General features: G+C 40.5%; 1 protein-coding gene across 5 annotated transcripts in view; it reads right to left on the bottom strand.

Annotated features, from left to right (window-relative positions):
- Window positions 1–249: 249 nt before the first annotated feature.
- The window catches only part of MPP7 (MAGUK p55 scaffold protein 7), a 58,927-nt gene continuing 47,381 nt past the window's right edge, over window positions 250–11,795 (bottom strand). For all 5 annotated transcript variants that reach the window (XM_061555181.1, XM_061555184.1, XM_061555182.1 and 2 more), the window contains 6 exons: window positions 8,997–9,167; window positions 8,341–8,421; window positions 8,058–8,151; window positions 7,402–7,510; window positions 6,590–6,724; window positions 250–3,552 (listed from right to left, as the gene is read on the bottom strand). In XM_061555181.1, the coding sequence (XP_061411165.1) occupies window positions 3,373–3,552; window positions 6,590–6,724; window positions 7,402–7,510; window positions 8,058–8,151; window positions 8,341–8,421; window positions 8,997–9,167 (770 nt within the window). In that variant the 3' untranslated portion in view covers window positions 250–3,372. The remainder of the gene's footprint in view (window positions 3,553–6,589; window positions 6,725–7,401; window positions 7,511–8,057; window positions 8,152–8,340; window positions 8,422–8,996; window positions 9,168–11,795) is intronic.

The following is an 11,795-nucleotide window of genomic DNA, read 5'->3' as shown; positions in this document are numbered from 1 at the left end:
TTCAAAACATACTTTGTTTATGTAAATGTAGCAAAAGTGGTGGCAGCAGGGGCCGTACAAACCCATTACAAAACATATGAATGGGAAAAAACAAGAGTTCTTGCACACTATTTGATGCATGCCTTGCAAATGTAAAAAATGTATCTTAATCGATGCAGCGATGCATCATTGCACCCATTATGCCTATAAAGGTATACAGAAAACCACCCTGCGTCACACGGATTTGTAGATGGGAAAAAGACAATTGCACACTGTTTCTCTCTTTATTTCCCACAGATATACACCAACGGACAGTGTCTACTCAAACTTAAATAACGTATATTTACAGAAATGCACATTTTACACAATTCATGGGATAAGTGGAGACCTCTCAGTAGCCAAAATTACAGTAGGTTAAACCTGCTCCCAGGATGATGCCTCTCATATACATCAATCACCCACCATTGTGTCCACTACGGCGAGCCTGATGCACTCGACTATGGGACACCTTTACTGGGAATTTAGGTTCTACTTCAAGCTGTGCTGTTGGCATCTATACGAATGCAGCACATTATTCTGCTTCATAGCATCTGAACCATGTCATATTCTGAATGACCCGCATGTGAAATCACGAAGCATTTTCCTGTATTCTTTAAACTATGCAAAGTTGCATTTTTTGTTTTACTACACAGAGCTACAAGTGCTCAAAGCTAAATGGACAAGTCAGTGCATAGTACATTATCTGCCAATTAAGGTTTTCAGGAGCCAGGTTTGAGCCAATCAAGTCATCATCAAATTTAGAAGATGATTATGTATGTGGAGTCATTGGTGAGTGGGTGGAGAACATCAAATTAGCTTAACAAAAACACATGACCACCTGAGGTGGGCACCCAAGGGCATGAACCATGGTTTTGGCCTAAGTGCTCAAACATAGGCAAAGCATTAACCCACAAAGACAACCAGCCACTTTTATAATTCCAATCGTTAGCAAATACCCAATGAGATGTCCTCTTTTGGTGCATTCTGATAATAGCTACCTTATCATTTGTTTAGCGCCATATACCCCAAGAGTGGTTGGGCAATTCTCATAAGTTGAGGTTCTACACCAGCAATGGTTATTATAAATTTGTATAATGAAGATCAGTCTCTCCATAGGACAAGTTTGGACATCGCACATAGTCGAAACTTCTTAACCAACCTTGGAGAGACAACGGATTAAGTAGACTCCTGACCAAACTTTGAGTTTCCAACTTGGAAGTACAGCGCTGCGTCAGAGCACCACTTGGTTCACATGCAGTAACTTTAGAGCAATGCAAATTCTTATATTAAAATAAAAAGCTATATAAAAAATGCTCTCTCTAACTTAAGCACACTAGCAAATCCCAACTAAAGATAAACTCTCGCCGTAGTACACAATAGGATATGTGCACAGAGATCTCGAATTCAACGCTATGTCAAGTTTGTTCAAAAGGACATCAACATTACAAAACCTAACTACGACTGATAGCCATACAACATAACCCATACACAGTCCAGTAGGGAGAAAGCTAATAAAATACTGTATTACTAACATTAGATTTTGGTCTTTTACACTTTTAAGGATTGTTTTTACAGCAACACATTTTACAGGATATTATTTAAAACTGCCGATTCAATTACGTATAGCAAGCTAATCAAACATTAGACAATCATTTTCCGCAAGTAGTTTCAATGTCAAGAAGAAATAATTTAAGAAATCCTGACAATGTCACAATACTGTATTTTTAGCATGTTCGTCCTAAAAACTAGCACTACACTACAACATGCAAGACATATGAGCCATCATCGGTGAGCAAATATTCCGCCGCTATTCGCACACAATACAGCTGTCTACAATAATTACTAAATCGCTCAATACATTACAACGCTCAGTTATGATTTCACTCAATTGTCTTAAACTGGTTTGGTACAGGCAACACAAAAATGTAATTCCAAGCATCTTGGATGAGGCCATCATTGGGCAATCATTCAGCAGTGTAAACAATGCTGGTTGTTAAAAGGATCGTTCATGATTTCATGAATTTGTGAGACAATGGCTGCAAACCAATGGCAGATACGAGTGGAAACACTAGCATTTGGAAACCAAAAAACCCTACACACCTGTACAAGGCCTCAAATCTGGCCTCAAGATATAAAAATGTTGTTAAATGAATAAAATGTCCTGTTTAATCATATGGTACATAATGTGACACTGCTCTTGAATTATGTGGTTTAATTTTTTTTTTAAATAACCTGGATTTATTTAGCAGCAGTGGATAACACAAACCATGCTTCAATAGCAATAATAATAATACATGTAACCTGGTTAAATGACTTAAGATACATTTCAGAATTATTTGGTTTGGTTCCATTTTAATACAAGCCACAGCAAAAAAACCCCCAAATTTATAAGCGCATCTTACTAGGTGTGCATCCTGTGTTATTTGCATGGGAATTGTTGAGTGAAACCTTACATTCACCAAGAAAACAAACGTGTACAAAGTTAAGATGACTTAAAAACACTATCAAGGAGTGGGTGGCAACTGCCATGACAGCACTGATGAGAGAGAGCATGCGGTCTGCCAACCACAACACACCATGGGATGCTTCGTCACCCATTACAGCACTCGGACCAATTCCTGACCAGCAGATAGGGGCACGCAAGGTAAAAAGGGGTTTTCCCCCAGACAGCTCATCTTACCTATTGTGCCCCATGTTTCTGTGAAGTGCAACACATCCTTTTCTGCAGAAGAAACATCGCAAAAAAGGGAATTTGACACAAAGCACAGCGCTGTGGAGGAAATGCCTATTGACCATTGCGCGATACGAGAGCACGCCTGACTGTTTTTACTGCAAGCCAATTCAAGTTGTGTTTAATTTGAGTGTGTTACTTTTTAAGTAAAAATAACTTTCGTGTTAAGTGGCCAGCAGAAGTAATGCCCATGCTGCTGTGCAAGTCAAACTGCTAAACTGTAATACAGCAATGAGAATACCTTTTTGCCTTAGATTATATGTGCATGCAGAATGAGGTAAGGAACTTTGAAATATAATGTGGCAAGAAAGCCAAGTAGGTTTAATCAAGAAAAGGATGTTGCAATGGGTGGAAGACGATGGGGACAGGTTACCGAGGCAAAGAATGGAGTGGGCACCCAAAGGTCAGAGGCCAAGGGAAATACCTAAAAGCCAGATTGTGAGATTACTGCAAGAGCAGATTTTGGTGGTCAGGTGTCAACTGCACAACAGCTGCAGGATCTAGGAGTGGTGAGGAGCATTGGCATCGATGGTAATGGCCGTGACGACCTCTTGAGCTTGTTTCCGTTTGCTCGGCGGCGCCATGTACTTGCTACTGTGCGACGGTGGGGTGGCGGCGCGGGGCTATGAGAGCACCCAGCCTAGCGGCACCCACATGGTCTCCCTCTCCAGCGAGTCTGCGGTGGCACGCAGCTCGCGATACGCCACTGCCAGCTCGTCGTTCACCACCGTCTTGTCAAACAGGTAGCCAAACTGAGCCTCCATCCGTGCTGCCGTCCCCAGCATTTCCTGGAAGTCCTCATCCTGTACCCGAGTGGGGGAGCGGGTGGGGATATAGGTAGGATTCTGTGTGAGTTGTCCTGCTTCTTGCATATTTCTACTACGTCACAAAACCACCGGTGTCGAAGTCACCGGCATCTGTGTGGGCTGCAAGGGTGTGCTAAGTGTGTACGCATTTATTTAATTCTAAGAGATCTCAAAAGACCTTCCACCAATGCAGCCCTAACTTCCATCAACCTAAGACACCCCATTTTTTACCCATCAAGGCTAAACATCGTGCGAAGAGATTTATTTAAAATACTAAATGTCAAAACTTTTTGTAAAAATTCTGCACTCCAACAACAAATGTATTTCCAATTCCATTTCAGAAAATTGGACCACTATGTTTCCAAGAGGGGAAAGGAAAAAAAGTCACTGTGTTCACATTTTGCCTTTTGGATTGGAAAATAAACATTGGACTAAGGGTACAGAGTTGAAATAATTAATTAGACATAGAATTCTCCAAACAACAGCATAAAACACAATAAAAAACATGCATACAACATTGCACGGAGCACAATATGGGATGTGAGCACGTGCAAAATTACAGAACTAGAGCATGATAAATAACTCATAAATCACGGGACTTCCAATTATGCGCTTTGTTAACTCGCATAATCCATTATCGGCCTATCCAATTATCCAAAATATTTGCTTATCCTCACCCCATTTCAGCACAGATTATGCTTAGGTTCATCTATCCACACATGTACATACACATGCATGGGCTGCTCCTGTGAAGAATGTCATGTTATAGCAGTGTGCTACAGATCAGCAGATGCTGGATTGCAGCATAAGCCTTAACCTTGATGCATGTAAAATCATAAGATTTGACATGCATCACGTGGATCTATCTAATGCATATTAAAGGAGAATTGATACGTGAAAAAGGCAGCCTACTCTGTACTGGGCTAGTTATCACACTGATGCAATTTACAGAGTAAGTTGCTATATATAATTGTATGGTAGTTCAGGAGTACAAAATCCTAAATTTTCAAATGCCCTACAATAACATTGTTACAGATATCTGACTGGTTATAGATTCCCAGGTGTTCTTTGAAAAAAGAAACATGGATTTGTCCTACATTACATTCTGACCCGTTGGCACTGTGGTTATTTGTTTTTCAATGAAAAGTTACACGTTAAAATCACAATCGGTGTCAACTCAGCGCATCATCCCTCTAGCGTCTATAAAAATGAGCACACTACTTGGTCAGACGTCAACAGCGGTCATCTCTTTGGAGAGACTGCCACCTGGCATATACATTTGGAATTTCTACCACTAAGGATCACAAAACGTGACAAGGATTGCCCCAGTGCATTTTTAACTTAGGAAACACTTTTACTTGACTTGTGTACAGTGGCCAAGTAGGAACGCAACAAAAAACTCACGAAGCTTTTCCACTTGTGTGGCGTAAAATACATGTTCAACATTGTTTCCACATATGCTCCCCGACCATGATAATTTTGAGTATCCTTTTATTTTGCACAACTCTCTGACATCACCCACACGTTCTTCCCTCCACATGCAGCCTCCGCTAAATACATTTACTGAAGCTTGGAATTCACTGAAGTGTTTTTCCCCTTCTTGCTAAGCTATTTAAATTTCAAGCAAGGAGGCACTTCTTAGAACTTGGATGCAGCACAGTCATCCTTTATTAGGATAATGCAAGTAGCGTGCATTCGGTAAGGTATGCCATCACTGCAACAGTAAAAATGCATAGACCAGACTGACCTCCCAGTGGTTCGGACCTCATTGGCAATGAGTGTGAAAGAAACACATACCCCACATTACAAAGACAAAATAGAGGGCTGAGAATTTCCGGAACTAGATTATTATTCCATGAGACTGGCGTGCATTTTGCATTAAAGCATTCCTCTGTCCAGCTCTTGGGATTGTGACAGACATTCGATTGGCAGCAAGGAAAGGGAGCATTTTAAGAAAAAAATATAATACAAAACCTGCCAGTTGCTGAACGAATTCAAAATATATTGTACTTAAGAATACACTAGCACTGGCTGAGGCTTGCATACGTAAATTACATTAATTAACCTCCACTGTTGTGTGTGAAGAGGAATGTGAGTGGGGATTATTCCCTGGTGATCCATCAGTAGCAAACAAGAAAGATCCAGAAAAGTGCTTTGAGCATGGTTCATTTTACTATGTGCTAATGATAAGGCCTGGTAAAAACACCAGCTATACTTATTCAATCTAATCCACAGTTGTGTAAATCTATGCCAATTTAAATGCCATTAATTTTACTGTCATATTCAAGCATTCCATTTCAGAACCATGTGGAGCAATTACAAAAGTTTTTTTTCATGGTTATCCATTTCCTTCTGTTTTCTTTAATTGTTCAGGTTTGAGTTTATAAAAAATAGAGGTGACCAAGTGGCTCAGTGTGATAGCATCTCTCAAAGCACTGATGAGTTTACTAGAAATTAAGAGGACTCTACATTCCAGCCTCAACATGGCCAAAGATATATGAACAATAAAACACCTACCAAAGTAAAATAAAAATGACGCCACAATTAATTTGGCCAAACTATCGAGAAATATAAATATTGTAAGATAAGGAATAATAAATGAATAAAGGTGAATTAAAGAGCGATTGTAATTATGTTGGTAATGTATTCTAGGTTCATTCACCAATGTTAAGTAAAGTGTGGTTCCCCTGCCGAGGAATTCTAAAATAGAATGCAAATACTTAGCATCTCACCCCGAGGTTGACAGTACAAATGCAGAGTAATTTCGGAGCAATATGCTCAAACTATGAAATATATATATAATGCAAAGATGTAAATCACAAAAGAAACAAGGCTGAACGTGCAAGCAACTGCAGTTGACACAGAAGAGTTCATTTAGATAAACGCATGCCCAAAACAAGAACCTTCTTATTCTATCTTGGTCAAGATCTATTGTACATGATAACATAATTTGCTATATCAGAACTATACCTTGAACAAATGCCCTTTACAGATTACTCAAAGCACCCATGCAGTTATTTGGTAAAGCACTTACCGTGAAATTACGGGCCGGGTTTTTGTCTCCGCTGGATTTGGCTGCCCCTCTCGTCTGTCGGAGACGCTCAAGAGAAGGCGGCTTCACGAAGATCACAAACGGCTTGAACTCTGGTGTCCGAATGGACTTGATAGCCTGGCAGAGGCAAAGGTCAATCACATGGCAAATGTGGTTGCTGTTCTTCAAAATTTAAGCACTTTATCAGCCTCAGCAGTCTTATGTGCGAGTGATTGTCACGCATGCGTATACATTTAAATTCTAGTAGAGTTAACATGTTACTCTATTCACAGCATCCAAGGTTCATGGTGATGCCTCATTTCTTTAGAACTGCCTTTGGTGTTTAATTTGTTATCTTTCCCCTGCACCTCTGATAAGCAAGGTTTTCTACATATGGTGCGGAAGAAGCTCAACACAAACAAACTTTGTGCATGAAATAATTAGGCAGTTTCTACAATGGGCAACTAGGCACCAGTAAAGGCAGTAACACAAGTAGGCTGCCAACATATCCATACGGAGTTTAAGTGCTCTCCTCTCATATGCATAGGCTCTGCAGATTATCAATTTTCATTCCATAAGCAAAATACTCATTAAGACATTAACCAAACATCCAAGTGTAGGATGTTCTCAAAAAATAAGATTGAGGCTGGATAAAGGACTGTTATTATTCCTTACAAGTTTAAGCCAAGTGTAAAAAAAGCACGATCATTTCTCCCCAGTTCACATAAAGAAACGTACTTGCCGCATGCCAATTGAAACACCGAGTAAAACTCGTGTAAATAACCAAAGGGGGGTAAATGGCTGCTCCTCCTCACCGGGGGGCTCACGTCCAGTAGGCAGACCTTGCCAGCATTCACCACCGAGCGAATAGCGTCCACGCTCGTGCCATACAAGTTCCCCTTGAACTCGCCGTACTCCACAAACCTGGACAGGGCATAAAACGCTTGGGGGTTCACTCACACCTCCCTTCAACTAAACTGCCTTTTACTTTTAAATGCTCGATTCAAATTGATGTTCGTATTGTCCAAAGAGTGTACGTTTATGACAGCACGTGTATAACTGAATGAAAGCCAAAATACCGGACGTCTAAGGTAATGTGCGATCAAAGTGTCTCTCTGCTCGAACGAGTGTGGGTCAGTGCTCATCTCTGTAATTGCTTCTGAGCCAGTGGTGGAAATTACACATTCCTACAGTGGGGGCCAGTCTCTCCAAAGGAAAAAAAACCTGTTTTGTAAAATAAAAATCACGCCTGGAAGAAATGCCCCAAGTAGTTTGTCGAGAGCTGCGTTTCTGCATTTGAAAACGTACCGGTCTCGAATGCGGTGGGTTTAAATGGTGAATGCTAAACATGCCAGGCAACGACTGGCCCCAGCGTGAATAAGTTCCTTCACTCGTCTGGCCAGCTTTGCACCAAGAGGGAAGGGAGTCAAAAGTAATGCACGTTGGGCAGCATCACCTCTGATGCAATCACCTGTTGTTCTGCAGATCTGCCTCGAATAGGTGCCGAGACACAAAGTAATACTCCTTGCTGTCTTTCTCGTGGCTCTTCTTTTGCCGTGTAGTTGCTGCAAATTCAATACGCCAGTTAAGCAATGGAGCATTTAGGAAAAAGTCAAGCTTTATAGACGTGGCAAATAAAAGTAGCTCCGCAGTTTAAAACAATTAAATTCCCACGGCGAGAAAACACAAGACTTCTCAATTGCGATTAATGTGCAGAACAATTTCAGCATCGTCTCTGGATGAGTAATACGCACTTGGAACAGTTCCGCTATAGAGGCTTGGGTCGCTGGCGATGAGTCTTCTTTTGAGCTCATTAATTCCAACCCCAGGTGGCCCTGTGAAGGATGCTATGTTAACAATCATCTCAAGGAGTTTCCAAAAACATGCCGAAAACAAAAAAGCGCAATGCAACCGTTATCATCGCACTGTGCGTTCTCCCAGCAGGCATTGGCCAAGAACCTGTGTTAAGGCCAGGCACATACCAAGCACTCAACGCACAGAGATGCAGTCATGTGTGACAAGACAAAGTGCAACGGCCAGATATGAAGACAAAGTACAACAGCCACAAGCTTTTAAAGCATGGGATTACCTTTGGCAGTATTGAAACATTTCATGTAAAAGATATCTTAAAATGTAATATTCCATTCCGATCTTTTAAAATGTGTCTATTACATGGTGATACGAACAAAAGCATAATTTCAAATTGAATGCCACAGTTGAAATGTGCAAGTACATATCATTAAGTTAGAAGCTTCTGTATTTGCTTGCTTTGCTAGAGTCCCACTCTCTGACTAAGACCTGCACATTAACACAGATATTACTCCAACCTCGACAACCGTCTCTCTTAGCACTAAATTCCATGACCAGGCAGCTTTAATGCAGCCCTGTGGGCACTTGTGCGATTGCTCACCGACGAGCACGATGACTCGATACTTGTCACCTAGCTGGTGCTGGTACTGCAGCACCTCCTCGTAGGTGGAAACCTCCGAGGCATCATACTCGGCACTGCGTTTGCTCTCGTACATCAATTTGCTCGTCTTCCTGCTCTGGCGGCTGAGCCGGAAGCTCCGACGGAGACCGGCTACAGAGGCGTCCACATTCACACATGGACACAAGCGAATAAATCGTTGTTAGCATTGCATATTCACCATGGCATAGAGATGGACAGGTGTCAATCAACGAAGGCAAGTGCCTTTAAATGTTTCACTTATAATAGTGGTATATGACCTGTTGTAGTAAAAAGACACGCCTTTTCCTTGGAGAAAAATCCGCGACCTTTATTTTACTTGTTGAAACACCAATGACAACTATGAACTCTTTTGCAAGCTAGATCTGCGTTCTTAATTTTCAAAAACATACTGCAGTTTTTTCCTTTTAAAATGTAACAAAGGCAGTTTGTCTATCATGACATTGCTGTGCCAAGGCCACACACTGGTCTATTACTACTAAATATATTACTGCATCTTTAATAATTGATTTGCAAGGTGTTAAATACAGCCGGGTGATGGTGGCGCACATCTGTAATCCAGCACTGGAGGCAGTGAAGGTTGGTGGATCGCACAGATGTTGTGAAACTCCCTTCCTGTAGGCATCGAGGTGCCATTCTCTGGCTCGCCAGGAGAGGACGGTACAAGCAAGTGGACCAATCGCCATCTGTTTCCACCTCTACGGCGATAGAGTGTTGCCCCCTCTTGTGTGTGGGGTTTTCGCCGGATGCTCTGGTTCCCTCCCACACATATAAATACTTAACATTATTGGCTGAAAACATCTTAAAATAAAAAACTCAATGCAGGGCCCTCCTGAAACAAAGAGTCCTACGATTCAGTGCGGCTTTCATTGATAAAGTAAATTATCATTATATAGTAATATAATTAGCATTATATTATGAAGTGAAAATAATCTGGCAGCAAATCAAAGTGTTGATTAATTATGCAATAGTTTAGTGACGATTGCACTGATAACCAGGCTATGCAGACCAAGGATCTGTGTTAAATGTTGAGCTGTTTTTTTCAGATTGAGGGTTGAGAGTGAGATTTTACAAGTTAAGGAAGTTGAGGAACAACTGACTTTATCAATCTCTTTTTATTTACATTGGTTACATGATTTTCAAAACATAAACAGCTGTTTTTCTCTGTAAAAGCATATACGCCCTCGAGTGAGACTACTCTGACAATGTGGCTGGCTACAATGTTACCTTCACTAGATCAAAAAAGACAAAAACACATATTGCTGTGGAAGATTCTCACACTGAATAACCCAATTATTTTCGAAGTATTGCTGTTATGAAAATAAAAACAGTGAAATTTAATGAAATTATGTATACTTATTTCATAAAACTCATTATGAATGTGGATTACGTAACATGATGGCTGGTATATTGTGAAATAAAGGTCGTACATTCCCTAGATTTTTTTTAAATGGCTTTATAGATTACAAAAAAAAATGTTGGCCTCATATTGCAGGTTTCATAATTTTTCAGGTTGGCTCATATAGATCTAAGAAAATGAATGATAATGTTTACAATGTTGGATTTTTCGGTGTAGGAATGATAATTTACATTGTTGATCAAAAGCGATATGGACATCCCATAATATGATTACTCTGTATGACATATCTAGAAGGTTGTGACAATAACTTAGAAAAATGTAGTACGTCGGGGATGCGTTCATGAAGGTGCGACGAATATCGAAACGACGTAAATCAAAGCAATTTAAACGGTAGGTGGAGGTGAAGGCTGAAGCGATGGATACGAGAAAGGACGGATGATGCTGTCAGTGACGTGTGGGTTGAGGCAACGCAAATCAGGATGTGGTATTAATAAAGTGATGACGTATTTGTGAAACGATATAACATGGGGAGACATAAATCGGGATATTACTATATATAGGAATGTCCAATAAGGATTAATTATCATTTTAAATAACATACGCAAACACACAAAGGCTCTCGATTATTGGGATGTATTGGATTGCTTTGTTTAATTATTTAATACAATTGCACAAGCATAGGTCACACCTGCTAAAGGTTACCAAGTAACAATTATGCTGCCTGATATGATTATACCCCAGAATGGCATTATAAAAATAATTATTGAGTCACTTGAGAAGGTCTTTAGGGCAAAAATAGTTTGCTGCATGAGAATCAAGCCAACGTTTTAAATCCTAAGAGATTGAATATATTGAATTAGGTGGAAAACTGTATTTTTATTACTTTTTTGTACGGTCATTGGAGACTGGGCTAAAAGCATAAACGTATGTACCACTTCCCAGACCACTGGGAACCAGATGCTGTCGCCCAAGAGCTGCCGAGGAACAGCACAAGGGCCCAGGTCTGTGTACAAGGTCTACAAAACAATGCACCACGAAGCCCCATGAGTTTGGCTCCTCAGACTCCACCCCACCCCTACGACCTACATCGATATTTTGAAATGTTATAAGTACAAGGAGTAACACAAGTATTACACTAATTTAAGTAAGAATATATTCATTTTTTATTTTTACACAGATCCAGGAAGTTAAACGAAGTCGGCAATGTCAATACATACAGGTCTCGCTTCTGAGCTGACTTTGTGATGTTGCAACTGGTTCTGGAGTAGCAGTAAACGTTTGTGGGCTAATGCATTAGTCCAGTGGTTTGGTTTTGGGACACCATGAGATTCGTTTATATAGGCGAGGCTGATACAGAAACACAGGTTATTGGACCCATCCCA

Source organism: Lethenteron reissneri, chromosome 20 (genome assembly GCF_015708825.2).
Source record: "Lethenteron reissneri isolate LAM-NWPU_2019-01 chromosome 20, ASM1570882v1, whole genome shotgun sequence".
Lineage (NCBI taxonomy): Eukaryota > Metazoa > Chordata > Hyperoartia > Petromyzontiformes > Petromyzontidae > Lethenteron > Lethenteron reissneri.
The sequence above is the reverse complement of the archived record's forward strand: the minus strand, read 5'-3'. Positions and strand labels throughout refer to the sequence as shown.